The sequence below is a fragment of the Tachysurus vachellii genome, chromosome 20, assembly GCF_030014155.1.
Source record: "Tachysurus vachellii isolate PV-2020 chromosome 20, HZAU_Pvac_v1, whole genome shotgun sequence".
NCBI lineage: Eukaryota > Metazoa > Chordata > Actinopteri > Siluriformes > Bagridae > Tachysurus > Tachysurus vachellii.
Genome location: NC_083479.1, coordinates 732,501 through 752,457, shown reverse-complemented (window position 1 = coordinate 752,457; position 19,957 = coordinate 732,501). Strand labels below are relative to the sequence as shown.

Below are 19,957 nucleotides of genomic sequence, written 5' to 3'. Positions count from 1 at the left end.
CTTAGTTGACTTAGGTGTTGGTTTAGTTACAACTTGCGGTTAGGAATTGTTAGGAATCGTGTTAGGAGCGGATTTCTGCTCCATCCTCTTGACTAATTAATTAGTTGGAGCAAAAACTCTGAGCAGTTAAATATATTATAATCATTTACTACAGCTCACAATAATACTGTGCTGATAATGTTTATTTTTTAAGTTGAGGCTTTTTATTATTATTAGTAGTAGTAGTAGTAGTAATAATAATAATAATAATAATAATAATAATAAATAGTACTTTAATAATAAACTGAAACATTTATGGGTTTCCACATTTTTATTTACGTTAATGTTCATAAATATGTGTTTCCGGATGTATTCCCAGTGTTACTGATGAGCTGGGGCTGGATTAACATAACAGTAAGCATCATAAAGATCCCTGTAGTAATCGTTTGCATCACAGAGGCCTTAGGAAGCATCCAAAGCCACTTTTGTCCTCAGATGACGAAGCTGGAGCATCTTCTTTATTCAAAAATATCTTTTTCTGCTTTGTTGCTGAACCGAGATTTCATTGGAAGGTTTGACGCAGGAGGATCGCTCGCTTTCACAGGTCTCGGGGGGTTTTCGATCAAGCAGTCAGGGTCCCAGTAAGGGTCACAGTTGTACTCCATACCTTTGATGATGATGCTGGGAGGTTTTGGCATGGGCAGAGGGGTGGCAGTGGTACGAGGCTCAGCTGCCTCAGCAGGGCCCTCAGTAGAGGTTCTTAATTTACAGCTGGGGTGGTAGCGTGGATCACAGGGAACGACGACAGCTCCGCTGGGTACATACACAAGTCTGGGCTTACAGAGCGGGTCCTTGGGATTGCACAGGTATATAACTTCAGACTGAGAAACAGACAGCATCGGTGGAAGGGTGGAGGGTGGTGGTGGAGGTTTGGTGGTGGGAGGTGGAGAAGTGGCTTCGGGAATCCAAAGGCCTGCAATGTTCTGGTAGTTGGAGGCGTCTACGCCGTAGGACTGCTCCAAGTGACGCATCTGCTGGTAGAGCATCCGGATCTTGTCGATCTCATAGAGCTGTTCAGGAAGAAAAACAGAGGAAGTGAAGACAGACAGACAGGCAGACAGAGAGAGAGACAGACAGACAGACAGAGAAATGGACAAAACTTACGCCCTCAACGTGTCCAATGCTGCTGTAGTATCTGTAGTACGACGGAAAGTCTGGATCCTTTTGGTACCATTTCACATCAGCTGAACGGCGAGAACGTGATAGGAAGTTATGCGCTTGAGACGAGTCGATACTTACAGACCCACCTGATTCTGAAATTAGAATATATTTAACATCTTCCTCTTCATCATCTCAGTATTTACATTTCTAATCAAGCAGGTAAGCTGATTCTCAGTAGTCATGAATGTCTGAATAGTTATTCTTCATGCTTGTTCATCTACAATTTCCTCAGTTATTTCTGAGCTTTAGCTCTTTTATTTGCACAGATATTTTTAATCAGCCTTCAAAATGAATAAAATGTGATACAAAAATTTGTACCATTAGTTAAATCAGCCATCTTTGTAAGAGGTGTCGCCTGCAGAAGAGCTGCACAGGAGAATCCAGCATTTAATATAACAACATGAAATCAAATAAATAACTCAATAAAACGTCGGTATGGTGATAGAACTGAGGCTCCTTACAAGGCAGGATTAGGAAACAGGACAAAGCCCAGATGACAAACATCTCAGATTCCTGAGTAGGATAAAGAAGTTAAAATTCTTCACAGAAAATATACTACACAAAAACCCCGATACGTATAAAATCATGGATTTTATTCCACACACGTTTGGTTATGCATTTATTTCAACAGTATGGTTTAATTTGAATTTTTTTAATCAATGTTTATTTAATTGGCTAAATTGTTACTTATACATACATATTATATATATATATATATATATATAATATATATAACTGTATTTCTTTTTGGGATACTTTCCATTTTTATTCATATCAATTTTATTAAGGCTCAAAGACACAAACTATGAACTTATGAAAAATTTCAACCCCCATTTCCCAGAAGGATAAAATTAATTGGAACCAATGACTGACAATAATAATAATAATAATAATAATAATAATAATAATAATAATAATAATAATAATAATAATAATTCCTACCTCTTGCGGTCTTTACTCAGCACTCAGGTATGAACTGTTAGAATAAAAGTGAAATAAATACTTTTTGGCTGCCTGATAATAAACCGCTTTAATCTGATTGGCTGTTGAAGCGTAATTAGCTCCTCCCACTTACATAACACAAGCCCATGTGTGTTTGTGTTTGAGTTTGTGGGATTTTGTGTCCCATTTGGAATCCCAGCCAGTTCTTATTAATAACCCAAGACGCTCAAAATCACATGTTGGAAGCTGAGATGTGGAATCTGCCTTTGATGACCAGCTGAAAGACTTCAGAATGTTTAAAGAACAAAGAAGAAAAGCCGCAAAATTAAAGCCTTCGTCCTGGAGAAACATCTGGAGCTGTGCAACATCTGGCTCTGTGCTAATAGAAGGGGAAATAAATCCTGTTTATTAAATCCTGTAAACAGACTATTGGACTTGACCTTTAAACATGAAGAATCTCTGATTAACGAAGAGGAGTAATGAGTCAGAACAGAGCTGAGAAATGAAATGAAATAAAATAACAATAATATAAAAAAAAGAATGGACACAAAAACAAGCAGGTGATTAAAGAAGGTGGAGGTGAATAGTGATGGGGTTCAACAACCAGGTGTGAGAAGAAAGCAGGAATCCAAGCTATGCAAACAGGATGATGGGAATCAGACACCATAATAATCATGTTTATGTCCTACATACAGCTGACTTTAACCTGCATGACTTTACACTACATGGCACTTGATCGGATTCTATGGATTTCCTACTTATGGTCACTAGGTGGCGGTAGGAAGCACGACTAACTGTCTAGGTAGTTATTAATCTGCCTGATTTCGGTGAGACTAACGAACTGGTCTGACCTTAAATTATTAAGTGCTCAATTTTATTCCTTTTCAGACATCTTTCGGGCGACTTGCTTGCATTATATTTGTTAAAATTCGATGTTATAAAATTATAAACGAGGTGTGTTCGAGAACGAGATTTTTAATCAGGCGCATGTGAGAGAGCCACATTAAGGGTCCTACAGATGTAGAGGATCCTATACACCGGGTTGTTGTTGTTTTTGTTTGTGATTAGTGTTAGTTTGTTATTTATAACTAAATTATGTTGTTGTCCTGCTCTGATGATATCGACTACAGCATTATTCTGTTCCTCTTTGGTCTTAATGTAAACTGGAATTAGCGAGTTAACAGACATTAAAGTGGACAAAATGATTTCTCAGCTGTTTATTCTGTCATCACAAGGTGATCATCTGATCTACAAAGACTGTATCCTGATCGTGTGTGTGTGTATGTGTGTGTATGTGTGTGTGTATATATGTATGTGTGTGTGTGTGTGTGTGTGTGTGTGTGTGTGTGTGAGAGAGAGAGATTGTGTGTGTGAGTGAGAGTGTGTTTGTGTGAGTGTGTGTTTAAGAGTGTGTGTGTGTGTGTGAGAGAGAGAGAGAGAGAGAGAGAGAGTGTGTGAGAGTGTGTGTGTTTGTGTTTGGGTGACAGTTTGTGTGTGTGAGTGACAGTGTGTGTGTTTGTGTGTGAGTGATAGCTTGTGTGTTAGTGAGAGTGTGTGTGTCTGTGTGTGAGTCAGAGTGTGTGTGTTTGGGTGACTGTGTGTGTGTGAGTGACAGTGTGTGTGTTTGGGTGTGTGTGTGTGAGTGACAGTGTGTGTTTGGGTGTGTGTGTGTGTGCGTATTTGTGTGTGTGAGTGACAGTGTGTGTGTGTGTGAGTGACTGTGTGTGTGTGTGAGAGTGACAGTGTGTGTGTATTTGTGTGTGTGTTTGTGTGTGTGTGAGAGTGACAGTGTGTGTGAGTGACAGTGTGTGTGTGTTTGGGTGTGTGTGTGTGTGAGTGACAGTGTGTGAGTGACAGTGTGTGTGTGTTTGGGTGTGTGTGTGTGTGTGTGAGTGACAGTGTGTATGTGTTTGGGTGTGTGTGTGTGTGTGAGTGACAGTGTGTGTGTTTGTGTGTGTGTGTGTGTGTGTGAGTGACAGTGTGTGTGTGTGTGTGTTTGGGTGTGTTTCCTTAACTCTAATCGAGTCCGTGGAGAAATGGAAAAAGCCTCCATGAGCACGTTTTATGAGATGGTGTCGTCTCTGAGTGGAGATCAGCCTCCTGTCGTCATGGTAGATTTAAATTAAATGATTATTAAACTTATGTTTGTTATGATAAAAATCTGATGGTGTAAAAGCAGCTGTTTTGTGTTTCTGTGCTCTGTAGAGCCACAAAGGTGTGAACTTTATTCACATCCGACACGCTGGACTTTACTGGGTGGTTTCTACAAAGACGGATCCTTCTCCCTTCACGGTGGTCGACTTCCTGAACAGGTGAGTGACAGAGTGTCAGTGTTCTGCACACTCATCACTGTCTCCTGCCCCTGGATGACGTGTGTGTGTGTGTGTGATGTATCTCCTGCCCCTGGATGACGTGTGTGTGTGATGGTGTGACGTGTCTCCTGCCCCTGGATGACGTGTGTGATGGTGTGACGTGTCTCCTGCCCCTGGATGACGTGTGTGTGTGATGGTGCTGATGCTGTGACGTATCTCCTGCCCCTGGATGACGTGTGTGTGATGCTGTGACGTTTCTCCTGCCCCTGGATGACGTGTGTGTGATGGTGTGATGTGTCTCCTGCCCCTGGATGACGTGTGTGTGTGATGGTGCTGATGCTGTGACGTATCTCCTGCCCCTGGATGACGTGTGTGTGATGCTGTGACGTTTCTCCTGCCCCTGGATGACGTGTGTGTGATGCTGTGACGTTTCTCCTGCCCCTGGATGACGTGTGTGTGATGCTGTGACTTTTCTCCTGCCCCTGGATGACGTGTGTGTGATGCTGTGACGTGTCTCCTGCCCCTGGATGACATGTGTGTGATGCTGTGACGTATCTCCTGCCCCTGGATGACGTGTGTGTGATGCTGTGACGTTTCTCCTGCCCCTGGATGATGTGTGTGTGATGCTGTGACGTGTCTCCTGCCCCTGGATGACATGTGTGTGATGCTGTGTCATGTCTCCTGCAGACTTGTGGCTCTGATTAAGGATTACTGTGGCAGCGTGTGTGAGAAAACCGTCCGCATGAACTTCGCTCTGATCTACGAGCTCCTGGACGAGATGGTGGTGAGTCGAACCTCCAGTTTAAAAGGTGGCAGTGAATGAAATGTCTCTAATTCAAATAACAGACTTAAAGAAAATGAAATAAAAAAAGGAAAGTTTTTTTTTGTTCCTCAGGATTACGGCTACATCCAGACCACCTCCATGGACATCCTGAAGAATTTTATTCAGACGGAGCCGGTCGCCTCCAAACCCTTCAGTCTGTTTGACCTCAGCAACGTCGCTCTCGTAAGAGTTTATAATACAGAAAATACAGCGTGACTACAGACCTGTCAGTTATAGTAATGTGGATTAAAGGTGTGTGTGTGTGTGTGTGTGTGTGTGTGTGTGTGTGTGTGCTGTAGTTTGGAGCAGAGACGCAGCAGAGTAAAGTGGCTCCCAGCACCGCTGCTGCTCGACCCATCATGACATCTCACAGTGGGGAGGTATCTCTCTCTCTCTCTCTCTCTCTCTCTCTCTCTCTCTCTCTCTCTCTCTCTGCCTCTCTCTCTCTCTCTCTCTCTCTCTCTCTCTCTCTCTGCCTCTCTCTCTCTCTCTCTCTCTCTCTGTCTCTCTCTCTCTGTCTCTCTCTCTCTCTCTCTCTCTGCCTCTCTCTCTCTCTCTCTCTCTCTCTCTGTCTCTCTCTCTCTCTTTCTCTCTGTCTCTCCCTCTCTCTCTCTGTCTCTCTCTCTCTGTCTCTCTCTCTCTCTCTCTCTTTCTCTCTCTCTCTCTCTCTCTCTCTCTCTCTCTCTCTCTCTCTCTCTCTCTCTGTTGTACTTTTTCCCTACTCTTTCTCTCTAATGATGGATTTTTCTGTGTGTGTGTGTGTGTGTGTGTGTGTGTGTGTTTTAGGGAGGTAAGAATGAGATCTTTGTGGACGTGGTGGAGAGACTCTCTGTTGTTATTGGCTCTAACGTGAGTGCTTCAGATTTTATTACATAAAAAATAATGTTGTGAACATAAAAATGTGTCATTTCGATTTCTGTAATTAACACAAACTATTCATATGTTGTGTGTGTGTGTGTGTGTGTGTGTGTGTAGGGAGTTGTGATGAAGGCAGACGTGGAGGGAGAGATCAGAGTGAAGTGTTTTCTTCCTTCATGTTCAGGTACAGAGAGTCAGTCAGTCAGCTGGGTTTCATTACTGTGTTAAACTCACACTAATCATCTGATGTTAATTCACTTACACATGAATCTTTACTGCCGTCTGACGTCACTTCCTTTGTGTACTCTTATCTTAATACTGTTTTTTACACAATATTGTATATACTGTTTTTTATCTTGTGTGTGTGTGCGTGTGTGTGTGTGTGTGTGTGTGCACGCGTGCATGCTTATGTGTGTGTGTGTGTGCATGTGCGTGTGTGTGTGTGTGTGTGTGTGGGTGCATGTGTGTGTGTTGTGTAGAGATGAGGATCGGCCTGAACGAGGAGTTCAGCATTGGGAAGTCTCAGCTCAGGGGTGAGAAACATCACCACACTGTCGTCTCTTCTCTCTTTTATTATTTGCTCTGTCTCTACATATTTTTTATTCATCTCTCTCTCTCTCTCTCTGTCTCTGTCTCTCTCTCGCTGTCTTTCTCTCTCTCTCTCTCTCTCTCTCTCTCTCTCTCTCTCTCTCTCTCTCTCTCTCTCTCTCTCTCTCTCTCTCTCTCTCTCTCTCTCTCTCTCTCTCTCTCTCTCTCTCTCTCTCTCTCTCTCTCTGTCTCTCTCTCTCTCGCTGTCTTTCTCTCTCTCTCTCTCTCTCTGTCAGGTTACGGGGCGGCTGTGCGTGTGGACGAGTGCAGTTTTCATCAGACTGTGAAACTCGATGAGTTTGATACCTACAGGATTTTAAAAATTTGCCCCAGCCAGGGAGAGGTAAAGGCAAACACACTCACACACTCACACATACACATACACACACACACTCACACATGCACACTCACACATGCACACTCACACATGCACACTCACACATGCACACTCACGCATGCACACACACACATACACACACACACACACACACACACACACACACACACACACTATTTACCTGGTAAAGGAACAGTGTGATAGTGCTCCATGATCCTTGTCTTAAATGTCACTCGAATCAATCTACACTGCACACACACACACACACATGCTCTGAATTTGACTGAAATTGTCTATAAATGTAATGTGTGTGTGTGTGTTAGCAAACCCTTATGCAGTACCAGCTGTGTGATGAGCTGCCGTGTCCTCCTCCGTTCCGTCTCTTCCCCACCGTGGAGAAGGATTATGGGAGCAGGTACAAAATTCCACATAAGAACACTTCAATAAAACACACACTGTGTGTGTGTGTGTGTGTGTGTGTGTGTGTGTGTGTGTGTGTGTGTGAATCACAGGGAGGTGATGCACCTGTGTATGTAAAAAGTGACAGATAGGTGTCTAACAGCAACAAGTTACCTTCAGTGGTTACTATGGCAACATCTACAGCATCCTATCATCTTAATTCAGATGGACTTAATAAACTATTTAGTTTGGATGTGATTGGCTGAGATTCTGTCACATGAACTGTTCAGAAAGTCTCTTAAAATAAATAATTAATTGAACATTCTTCATCTCTTCACTCAGGTTGTTGATTTTTCTCAAACTGCGCTGTGATTTGCCACCAAACAGGTGTGTAATAGTGTGTGTGTGTTATACATGTGTGTGTTATACATGTGTGTGTTATACATGTGTGTGTTATACATGTGTGTGTTATACATGTGTGTGTTATACATGTGTGTGTTATACATGTGTGTGTTATACATGTGTGTGTTATACATGTGTGTGTTATACATGTGTGTGTTATACATGTGTGTGTTATACGTGTGTGTGTGTTATACATGTGTGTCTGTGTGTTGTGTGTGTGTGTGTTATACGTGTGTGTGTTATACGTGTGTGTGTTATACATGTGTGTGTTATACATGTGTGTGTTATACATGTGTGTGTTATACATGTGTGTGTTATACGTGTGTGTGTTATACGTGTGTGTGTGTTATACATGTGTGTGTTATACATGTGTGTGTTATACGTGTGTGTGTGTTATACATGTGTGTCTGTGTGTTGTGTGTGTGTGTGTTATACGTGTGTGTGTTATACGTGTGTGTGTTATACATGTGTGTGTTATACATGTGTATGTTATACGTGTGTGTGTGTGTCTTACACGTGTGTGTGTGTTATACATGTGTATGTGTGTGTGTGTGTTATACATGTGTATGTTATACGTGTGTGTGTCTTACACGTGTGTGTGTTATACATGTGTATGTGTGTGTGTGTGTGTTATACACTTTAATCAGCTCCTGTGCTTCAGTTCTATCACACACAGTTATATATTCTCTCTGTTTCGCAGCGCTGCTATAAACGTGTCCGTGACGATTCCTGTGCCCAAATGTTCTCTCAGGTACAGAGAAGGAGAGAAAAGACTTCTTATTGTTGTACAGATGGAGGACATGAAACAATGCTTACTCCATTACTTAATAAATAAATATCTCTCTCTGTCTTTCTCTCTGTCTCTCACTCTCTCTCTCCCTCTCTCTGTCTCTCACTCTCTCTCTCTCTCTCTTTCTCTGTCTCTCTCTCTCTGTCTCTCCCTCTCTCTCTCTCTCTCTCTCTCTCTCTCTCTCTCTCTCTCTCTCTCTCTCTCTCTCTGTCCCCCCCTTCAGTCTTTCTCAGGAGTTGAGTAGTCCTGACCAGACAGCCGAGCTTCGACCTAAACACAAATCTATTGTGTGGGAAATCCCCCGGTTCCCAGGAGGAGCTCAGCTCTCTGCCCTCTTTAAGGCGAGCGCTACACCTTTATTACATGTTTATTACACACACATAACTTGTTCATGTGCTTCACACCCTACACGTATTTCTGAATGCTCAGTTATCACTGCCGTTCCCTGCAGACACGAACTCTCATTAACATATTCACTGTTCCTGTAGGTGGAGGTTCCCAGTTTTAGCTCCGCCTCTCTCCTGGAGGTGGGGCCTGTCAGCATGAGCTTTGAGCTTCCGAAACACACTTGTACAGGGCTGCAGGTCCGATTTGTGCGTCTGTCTCCGAACCAGCAGGGTCTGTCTCACCGCTGGGTCCGCTACGTCACACACTCTGAGTCCTACACCATACGCATCTGATCAACACACACACAAACACACACTATGTGTATTTTCAGTATTTCATCATTTTCTGTCAAAAGATTCCACAACATTTATTTATCATGAATCCACAATAAATGCATCGGTTTGTGACGTTGATTATATGAGTGTGAGTCTGTGTACATGTGAGTGTGAGTCTGAGTACATGTGAGTGTGAGTCTGTGTACATGTGAGTGTGAGTCTGAGTACATGTGAGTGTGAGTCTGTGTACATATTAATTTTTTTAAAAATACTTTTATTAACATTATTGTTTTGTAATGTCGATTGTGATTTTCTTTGTAAACTGTCATCATGCTTTGTAAAGGTGCTATAATTAATTTATATTATAAATTAAAGAAATTATTATTGTTCTTTGTCTTCTTGTTAAACACACACACACATAAACACACACACATGCAGACACACATGCACACACATATCCACCCACACACATAAACACACACACACACAACGTGCTATAAAAAAAGGATGATGTCTCCCTCTAGTGGAGTGAAGTTAAAAGACTAAGAATAGAATTGTACACCTGTTAAATCCCTGATGTTTTACAGGCGTCTCAGTAAAGATGTAGAACAAACACACAACAGTAAAAACACACCGATAATCATTTATTTGTGTTAAATAAATGTTATTCATGTTTATGTGTCCCAGTTCCACATAAACCATTATTTAAAGTGATTAACAATATCTGGCAACCCAGAGACAGATGGAAACTTTATCTGTTGTGAAACCTGAAATTTCTTTAGCCATTTTTGGCCACGTGCCACAATGAAAAGAAAGAGACAACTTAATCCGAGTTAGTTAACTTCTTTAATCCGAGTTAATTAACTTCTTTAATCCGAGTTAATTGGCCACTTGTCCTGTCCCTTCTCTCTACGCGCCTTAATGGCAGTTGATATGCAAACGGGATCCTGCGTCGATTTGATTGGTTAATTTGGAGCTGTCACTCAGGAGCAGTGGGCGTGTCCGGCACGCGGCGTTTAGGTGTAGCAGCTGGTGCGCGCGCTCGCGGTGTTCTGAGTGCGGGACACCATCAGGTTGTGTTTAACTTTGTGTAACTTTATACACTGACAGCGGAAACCTGGTGCTGTGAACAACCTCATGTGTGTGAGTGAGTGTGTGTGTGTGTGTGTGTGTGTGTGTGATTCGGTCGGTGGCGTCTCTTCAGTCTGGAGTCGAGTTTAATTGAGTGTGATTTCATTCCCGTCTCAGTGGCGATGGCCGAAGCGCCGCAGCTCCAGACGCGCGACTCGGACCCGGATTTCGAGCCTTTCTGCCGCCCGCGGTCCTGCACCTGGCCGCTGCACAGACCCGAGTCCTCTCCGGCGGCTTCGGGAGCGGAAGCAGAGCCGCGAGACCTGGACTTCATGGGCGGGTTGAGTTTGGCTTTGCTGGAGGAGCCGGAGACGGAGACGGAGGACAGAAAAGCGCACGGATTTCGGAGCGATGAAGCGCCGCAGCAGCAGCAGCAGCATCATCAGCATCCAGCGCTCTCCACCGCTCAGGTGCAACAGGTGCCTCAGCATCACCAGGTGCAGGTGCAGCCTCTTTCCTCCTCTTCATCCTCTACGACCTCCTCTACCTCATCTTCATCCTCCACATCCTCGTCGTCGTCTTCGTCGTCCGGGCAGAGGAAGAGCAGCTCGTGCCGGAGGAACGCGTGGGGCAACATGTCGTACGCAGACCTGATCACGCAGGCGATCGAGAGCTCACCGGAGAGACGACTGACCCTGGCGCAGATCTACGAGTGGATGGTGAAGAGCGTCCCTTACTTTAAAGACAAGGGGGACAGCAACAGCTCAGCCGGCTGGAAGGTAAACACACACACACACACACACACACACACACACACACACACACGCACGCACGCACAGGGAGGCAAACCGCGCGCGTTTTAGGCTTGAACTCATCAGCCATGATTCGCTTTTGTTTATTTACTTTACTGAATTTAGAAACCAAGTAACTGTCAAACAAACTCCAACACACACACACACACACACACACACACACCTTTCAAATGATTTAAATAACAACGTTGATTTTACTTGTGTTCTTTTTTCTACACTTTGTGTTGGATATTTGTGAGTTTTTGTAAGGAAAAAGATACACCAAGAAGAACCTGAACCTGAACCTGAGCCCTGGAAAGTGTGTGTGTGTCCTGCTAAAAGTGTTGAAGCTGTTCGTTATAAAGCAGTTAACATTTAAACATTAAACACTTTCACAAATCCTCAAAGAAATGAAAGTGTAAATAATGTCAGGTTTATGTCGGCTAAAGGGTTTAGTTTCAGTTTGTTCTCTTTATATCTTCCTTTTTCACACTGTGTTACTCTTTGTTTGTGTGTGTGTGTGTGTGTGTGTGTGTGTGTGTGTGTGTGTAAAATATGTTAATGAAAATTATTTGTGTTGTAATAAAAATGTGCTTATTTGCACATGGGATAAAAGTGTGAAGTGATGATTGGTGATCTGAGAGGTGCTGGAGCTCCACACACACCTGAGCAGGTCTGAAAGCCGAGGTCACACAGTTTGGTGATTTCCCCGCACTGTTACGTGACTAATCCTGATAAATAAGTGGTGTGTCGACATCGGCGTCTTTGCTCAGGGAAATCACCTGTTATTCATTAAACCCAACAAATTAATTAAACTAGTCAATTAGACTCATAATGAGTAGTGAGTAGTAGTAGTGATTAGTAGTAGTAGTGATTAGTAGTAGTAGTGATTAGTTAAACAGCTGCTATAAATCTGTTATAACTTCACCAGCTGCTTATACTAAAGTGATAAAGCACTGGCACTGGAGACTCCTTCCATAAACACTAAGGAATCATCTCCTCACAGGAAACTTCAGTGTCAATGTTTTTGTTTTGTTTTTTCAATTCGTTTACACGTGGCATCCCCCGTGCACGTCCCCGTGATCGAGCTGTTGGTCTACACACGAATCCAGAACACATTAACATCCAGGTCCATGTGACTCAGGATCCTGATCTGTCCTCAGAAACAAACACAGCTCCAACACACTCTTAATCTCACTTAAACTCCTGAGTGATGTGAGATACTGTACATCGGGCTCATTCACCACACACACATGCACGTACAGAGCAGAACGGAAATGTGAGGTTATTTGAGGTGACATGAAAATGCTCTGACACTGACAGAAGGTGTAGTGCTGTTTCATTATGAGTAATGCAGGAAAAGAAGATTACATACAGAGGTGTGTGTGTGTGTGTGTGTGTGTGTAAAAGGTTTCAGTGAGTGAGTCATTCTTTTGCAGCTTTACATTAACTTCTCTTGACCAGACACTCCATTCACACACCTGAGAACATTCTCATATTCAAACACTTTAATTCACATTCATTCAATTATATATAATATACACATATTAATCTGTGTGTGTGTGTGTGTGTGTGTGTGTGTGTGTGTGTGTGTGCGTGTTTAGTGGGCATTCCTGTACGTTGTAACAAAATACCAAAACTCATGACATCATTAGTATCACACCTACTTGGCAGCTCGCTTCTGTTTTTGGAAATCTGCAGAGTGGTGTGTGTGTGTGTGTGTGTGCATGTATGTGCATGCATGTGTGTATGTGTGTTTGATTCAGTTTCTTTTATATTCATATATCTTTGTGTCAGTTTTATTCTGTTATATTTTCATTGTTCTCTCTTTCTCTCTTGTTTGCATGTTGAACTGTGGTCTTGGTTCTCAGCAGATGAATCTCTTTTTTTCTTTGAAGTTTGCAGCGCTTTAACCTCTCAACTACTTTCTAAAGCAGCATGCACTGCACACACTGCACACACTGTGCAGTGTTAGTGAGTGTGTGTGTGAGTGTGTGGGTGTGAGAGTGTGTGGGGGTGTGAGTGTGTGGGGGTGTGAGTGTGTGGGGGTGTGAGTGTGTGGGGGTGTGAGTGAGTGGGGGTGTGAGTGAGTGTGTGTGTATGTGTGAGTGAGTGTGAGTGTGTGTGTGTGAGTGTGAGTGAGTGTGTGAGTGTGAGTGAGTGAGTGAGTGAGTGAGTGTGTGTGTGAGTGTGTGTGAGTGAGTGTGTGTGCGTGTGTGTGTGAGTGAGTGTGTGTGTGAGTGAGTGTGTGTGTGAGTGAGTGTGTGTGTGAGTGAGTGTGAGTGTGTGTGTGTGAGTGTGTGTGTGAGTGAGTGTGTGTGAGTGAGTGAGTGTGTGTGCGTGTGTATGTGTGAGTGAGTGAGTGTGTGTGAGTGAGTGTGTGTGTATGCGTGAGTGAGTGTGTGTGTGTGAGTGAGTGTGTGTGAGTGTGTGTGAGTGAGTGAGTGTGTGTGTATGCGTGAGTGTGTGTGTATGCGTGAGTGAGTGTGTGTGTGTGAGTGAGTGTGTGTGAGTGAGTGTGAGTGAGTGTGTGTGAGTGAGTGTGTGTGTGTGAGTGTGTGTGTGTGAGTGTGTGTGTGTGTGTGTGTGTGAGTGAGTGAGCGTGTGTGTGCGTGAGTGTGTGAGAGTGAGTGAGTGTGTGAGAGTGAGTGAGTGTGTGTGTGTGAGTGTGTGTGTGTGAGTGTGTGTGTGTGAGTGTGTGCGTGTGAGTGTGTGAGTGTGTGCGTGTGAGTGTGTGCGTGTGAGTGTGTGCGTGTGAGTGTGTGCGAGTGAGTGTGTGTGAGTGAGTGTGTGTGTGTGAGTGTGTATGTGTGTGTGTGTATGTGTGTGTGTGTATGTTGACACACCTTTCTTGTTCTGTAGGTACATTTCAGCTCCTGCAGATTTCTGCAGATTACATCCTGATTTCTGTAAAATAATAAATAAATAAAGAGCTTTGTGTGATTCCAGACGTTCCTGTAGAAGAACACTGATGCAGCTCTGACACAATCTGAAGATTGATTTGTTCAGTTTATCAGTGGTTCAGCTCATGGTTTCTCTGATAATGATCTGTCTGGTTCGTCTTCATGCAGATGTGCAGTGAGCAATTAGCATCGTGCAGATGTGCAGAGATCAAAGTGTTACACTCAGCTGTGTAAAAAAAAAAATATCATATGAACCTCAACTCTTCTCAGAAATCGTTTGATATCAGAAAAAAAAAAAAATCCCCAGTCAAAAATGTCAAGAGGAAGTTACATGAGACGATGTGGAGCAGTCAGCAGTCTTCACTTATCGTCTGTACATCATCAGCTTCTAACACACACACACACACACACACACACACACACAGTGTGATAGTGCTCCATGATCCTTAAATGTCACTCAAATCAATCTACACTGCAGGCTTGTGGGCGTGTCCTACATTCTGTTTCCTGCAGGTCGCCATGGTTTCAGATTCAGTTAATTGGCTGTGTGGACTGGGTGGGAGGGGCTTATTTTCTTCCACCACTGTCAATCACAGTGACATGTTTGTGGGGGTCTGGGAGCTGGTGTGATACAGAAGTGTGCGAATCACGCTTTCCTCCGTGTGTGTGTGTGTGTTTCTTCGCCCCGTGATGCAGCAGGAGCAGCAGCTCAAACAGGTGCAGTTAACGGCTTCAGGTGACTCAGAAGAAGCTCTGAGCGGTGCCTGGTGTAGGAGAGGTGGGGAACAGTGATGTATTTAAGTTAGAGAAGCAGACCAACCTTCTGCACTCCTCACCTGATGCCCTGGGTTTGGGGCTTGTTTACGTTTCCTCTTCAGAGTAAAAGCAGCCGTGTGTGTGGGATAAAGGGAGACGTGTCAAATATGTCCTGAACCTTCGCCAGAACTTCTTCAAAAGCAGCTGAAGTGGTTGAAGTTGATGGGAATTCACCTTCTGCTCCATTCTGCATCAGTTATAAATAGTGAGGCTCGTTAGTGTTGCAGTGTTTTGTACACTTTCTCTGAAAGGAGGAAACAGGAGCGGTTTTTTAGAGCAATCTGAGATAATAATGGGGTAACGATATGGTCCTGTGTGTTATTTTTATCAAACAGAGCCTCGAGCTGCTTGACTCGATGACCTCTGGTTGTACAATCACACCTCCGCTGTAGCCGGAATAAACACACAGATGGGCTTCATAGCGGTGTTTCCCAGCGTTTCATTCAGGAGTGCACGAGTGGGGCTAAGTGCACGAGTGGGGCTAAGTGCACGAGTGGGGCTAAGTGCACGAGTGGGGCTAAGTGTAAGAGTGAGTGCAGGTAGAGCTTGTGAATGTGTTTGTTTTTGTGACATAAGTCCTATTGTATAAATGTTTTGCTGGCAGTTTGTTAGCAGACTTGTATTGTAGAAACATCACTGAGTGTTGTGGTGTGGTGTGGTGTGTTGTGTGGTGTGGTGTGTCGTGGTGTGGGGTGTTGTGGGGTGTTGTGGTGTGTCGTGGTGTGTTGAGGTGTGTTGTGCTGTGGTGTGGTGTGGGGTGTTGCGGTGTGTCGTGGTGTGTTGAGGTGTGTTGTACTGTGGTGTGGTGTGGTGTGGGGTGTTGTGGTGTGGGGTGTTGCGGTGTGTCGTGGTGTGTTGAGGTATGTTGTGCTGTGGGGTGTTGCGGTGTGTTGTGGTGTGGGGTGTTGCGGTGTGTCGTGGTGTGTTGAGGTGTGTTGTACTGTGGTGTGGTGTGGTGTGGTGTGGGGTGTTGAGGTGTGTTGAGGTGTGTTGTTTTTGTCCTTCGGCTCAGACACACTTCATGAGAGCACAAACATTTCCATCCTGTCTGAATTGTGTTTTAGTTCCTGAGTCTCACCTGCAGAAGGTCTGAAACATCTTTCATTTTTCTCTTGGAATAAAACACTGTCGCACAATAAAACCTGAAACTTTGTGACCGAACATTCTGGTGTTTAATCAGTAAAGTGTTTAGTTGTGAATTGTTTGTTTTTAGTGCTTAATGGAGTGAATTTCCGATGCGGAAACTGAACCCACTGGATACTGATGGAATGAGTCACACACAACACGCTAATGAAAGTGTGTGTGCGCGCGAGTGTGTGCGCGCGAGTGTGTGCGCAAGTGTGTGTGTTTGCAAGTGTTTGCGAATTTGTGTGTGTGCGCGAGTGTGTGTGCGCGAGTGTGTGTGCGCGAGTGTGTGTTTGCAAGTGTTTGCGAATTTGTGTGAGTGTGTGTGAGTGTGATACACACGTGCCCTTGGCTGCTGTTGGACATTCAGTGAGACAGGTGAAACAGACAGCAGGATGTTTAATGACAAATGAGAGAAGGTGAAGCACCAGTAGGGTGTGGTGTTTAATCCCGGCTCCTCCTTTGTCTTTGTCGTCTCGTGAATATAAAATGAAAGGCTCGTGACCCCGTGACCGCATGCCACCAGGGTGAGCTGTGTGTTTACGGGTCTGAAATCCACCCTGGTCTTTTTTTTGCTCAGATTCTCCGAGTGTTTGTCACTTTCTAGCCTCAGGAGCTTCAAAAGAGGATAAAAGTGTATATTTTTAGACCTCCCTCACTTTAAAAGTTAAGTGCACTTCATTTAGGGCACAATAACAAGAGGAAGAGAAGCAGGAGGCGTCACGGGAGGGGAAACGTCACACATCCTCCATTCCTGAGTCCTGCGCTCACTTCCCTCCATTTACACAGTGATAAAGATCATGATGTTACATTTTCTGTTTTAAAAATCACACACACACATACACACACACACACACACACACACACACACACACACACACACACACACACACACATATATACAGACACACACATACAGACACACACATACACACACACACACACATATATACAGACACACACATACAGACACACACATACACACACACACACCTACATACATACATACATACATACACACACACACACACACACACAAATACATACATACATATACACACACACATACACACACACACCTACATACATACACACACACACACACACACACACACACACACATACATACATATACACACACACATACACACACACACACACACACATATATACACACACACACATATACACACATACACACACACATACACACACACACATACATACATATACACACACACATACATACACACACATATACACACATACACACACACACACATATATACACACGCATACATACACACACACATACATACACACACACATATACACACACATACGTACACACACATACATACACACATCCACACACATACACACACACACACACACACACACTACTATTACTCACCAGCCTCATTACATTTCTGATCTGATTTGTTAGTTTTTTATTGATTAAATCCTTCATTTGAATTCCTCTGTGTTTATCTTTAATGTGCCTCGTTAATGAGTCAGAGGTGTGTTAGAGTCACATACCTGACGCATACTGGCCTCTACAACCCCGAGTGTGTTTATTCTCTCTTTTGTGTGTGTGGAATGTGTGATTGAGTGTAACATCCGGCTCGCATCGTCGCCTTTATGCCAACTGAAAAAGGAAATGGAGCGAACGCCTGCAGACACGAGGTGTAGTTTATTAAAGTGAATCTAAACCTCATCTGATGATCAGAAATCTACCCGATTCAGTATTCAGTGTATTCAGTACAGGACTCAGTAACACAGGAGAACAAGAGTCAGTAAAACACACAAGAGTTTGTATTGGTTATTGTTACCTTTAATGTAGAGTTCCTGTTCTTGTAGCTATAAACACTCGTCCCTCACCATTGTCTCTTTACTCTCTCTTTATTCTCGCTTCCTAACTGCTTCACCTGTCCTACTGCTCCTGAGTATTACACACGCGTTTAAATCCAGTTACATGAAGCGTGCTTTTTACACATTCCGTTGCTATAGAAACGATAAGGTAAGGTACGGGAGTGCGGCCTCTCTCCTGTCGGAGCTGCCGTCTGAGAGTCGGTCGGGTTTGTGGGTTTGATGGGAAACGCTGCAGTTGTTTAAATGTGAGAACTCGTCCAACTCTCGCTCAGACGGGGCACAGAGCGGCGTCTCTCTCACCACACGTCCTCACGTCTGTCCCTCACTCAACACGTCCCCGTGCCGTTAAAAAAACACAGGGATTTTTTTCACAGCGTGTCCAGCAGCTCTGGTGGAACCTTTGGGCTCAGGGTTATTTTTATTTCTGCACTTTTCCTGTAAAAACAGAGCAGCTCGACTGCCACAATGAGCAATGATGCGTTTCCTGCTAAGTGACTGGAAAATACACACCGTGTGTTAACAGCCTCCTCCCTCCTGAAACACACACACACACACACACACAATAAGGGGAATGCATGTTTAGTGTTATTACTAGAACACAGAAACCCGCATAGACTGCGTGAGCACGAGGCCGAGCGGCCGACTGTCCCATAATGCACGTGGGCACACAGTGGTTTTATATTAAAGCAATAATACTTAAAGTCGTCTAGAAATAAAAACAGAGCTTTGTCTGAGAGCCGTGCAGGATGAGGACGAGACTGGAAACATGCTCAGAAATACACACCAAGGTTCGATTCAAATAGATATTAACTCGGGGGTGGGTGGGTATTTTAGTTTACTGGGTGTTTGTGTGTGTGTGTGTGTGTGTGTGTGTGTGTGTGTGTGTGTGTGTGTGTGTGTGTTAATTTCTAGCTGCCAAATTCCTGTGCTGTGTTAAGCGACAAGTGAAAACAATAAAAACGTGATGAGCACACGCGAGAGAGACAAACACGGGAGGGGTACGGGAGGAGTGTTTTCTTTTGCTTTATCACCACACACACACACACACACACACACACACACACACATCTCTAGGGCTTTTACTTAGAGCCTGACTTCCTGTATCATACACATGCACGTGTGGACGCAAAACCATAACACACACTATAGCGGTTTGTTTCCCATGGGTCTTTGTCCACAGAGCAAACATACATACTCTCTCTCACACGCACACACACACACACACACACACAGAGGGTAACTCGGGCACTTTTACCCTCCAGGGGGTCAGAAAAGTCATCCCTGGTGTAAGTGTTTTTCTCACTGATGTGTGTTAAACCGTTGGCACACGTGCAGCTCGATTTGTTTGTGTCTTCATCATTGTGTGTAAAAAATGTTAAAGAAATAAAACACTGACATTTGATCTGAGGACGATCAGAGCTCTAACGTTGCTGTGTGTCAGACAGACAGGAGGAGGCAAGTGACTGAGCGCAGCAATAAGAACCTGTTTCAGAGCAGGACTGTACAGCACACACACACCTCAGGTGCATCAGAACAACCTCTTCAGATAAAGCTAACAGAGAAGAAGATCCAGTCCCAGCCCCTAGTGTAGCACCTACACACGGCCTGGTGCAGCATCACACACACACACACTGTTCTGTTTCAGATCTGAAGGCTTGAACTTTAGACCTTTTGATTTTAATCAGTACCTCAGACTTTAAACTGGTGATATTATGAAGAGAAACACTCACTGCTTCATGTGACTTAGTGCAAGATATTACTAAGAAGAAGAAGAAGAAGAAGAAGAAGAAGAAGAGTTTATGGGAAAAACGGATTGTGGAAGTTCTGTGTGTGTGTGTGTGTGTGTGTGTGTGCGTGTGAGAGAAAGAGAGAGAGAGAGATGTGGGAAAGCCGTGACGTGTGGAATCAGACGTGAGATAAGCCCTCATTCCCGTGACCTTGGCACGTCTGTTTGAACACAGCCAGCTTAGTGAGAAACTCTCAGTTCTCGCCAGCGTTGTTTCCTGTAAATCCCCTGCACTGTGTTTCACACAGATCTCACAGAAATACTGCTGTGTGTGTGTGTG

General features: G+C 43.9%; 3 protein-coding genes across 3 annotated transcripts in view; 2 read left to right on the top strand and 1 right to left on the bottom strand.

Annotated features, from left to right (window-relative positions):
• Positions 1 to 381: 381 nt before the first annotated feature.
• On the bottom strand, positions 382 to 1,537 carry and3 (actinodin3). The gene is made up of 3 exons (XM_060896578.1): positions 1,519 to 1,537; positions 1,144 to 1,292; positions 382 to 1,049 (listed from the first exon to the last, which is right to left on the bottom strand). Exons 1-3 carry the CDS (start codon positions 1,535 to 1,537, stop codon positions 498 to 500), a joined length of 720 nt encoding a protein of 239 aa, XP_060752561.1. The 3' UTR covers positions 382 to 497.
• A 1,599-nt stretch (positions 1,538 to 3,136) lies between these two features.
• On the top strand, positions 3,137 to 9,701 carry ap4m1 (adaptor related protein complex 4 subunit mu 1). The gene is made up of 15 exons (XM_060896447.1): positions 3,137 to 3,401; positions 4,168 to 4,253; positions 4,348 to 4,454; positions 5,142 to 5,238; positions 5,350 to 5,460; positions 5,577 to 5,657; positions 6,064 to 6,126; positions 6,253 to 6,319; positions 6,615 to 6,668; positions 6,960 to 7,066; positions 7,384 to 7,475; positions 7,802 to 7,846; positions 8,562 to 8,612; positions 8,875 to 8,992; positions 9,140 to 9,701. Exons 1-15 carry the CDS (start codon positions 3,344 to 3,346, stop codon positions 9,329 to 9,331), a joined length of 1,329 nt encoding a protein of 442 aa, XP_060752430.1. The 5' UTR covers positions 3,137 to 3,343; the 3' UTR covers positions 9,332 to 9,701.
• Positions 9,702 to 10,326: 625 nt separating this feature from the next.
• Positions 10,327 to 19,957, top strand: part of foxo1b (forkhead box O1 b) — a 17,304-nt gene continuing 7,673 nt past the window's right edge. The window contains exon 1 of the mRNA XM_060896192.1: positions 10,327 to 11,163. Coding sequence (XP_060752175.1) covers positions 10,567 to 11,163 — 597 coding nt within the window. The 5' untranslated portion in view covers positions 10,327 to 10,566. The remainder of the gene's footprint in view (positions 11,164 to 19,957) is intronic.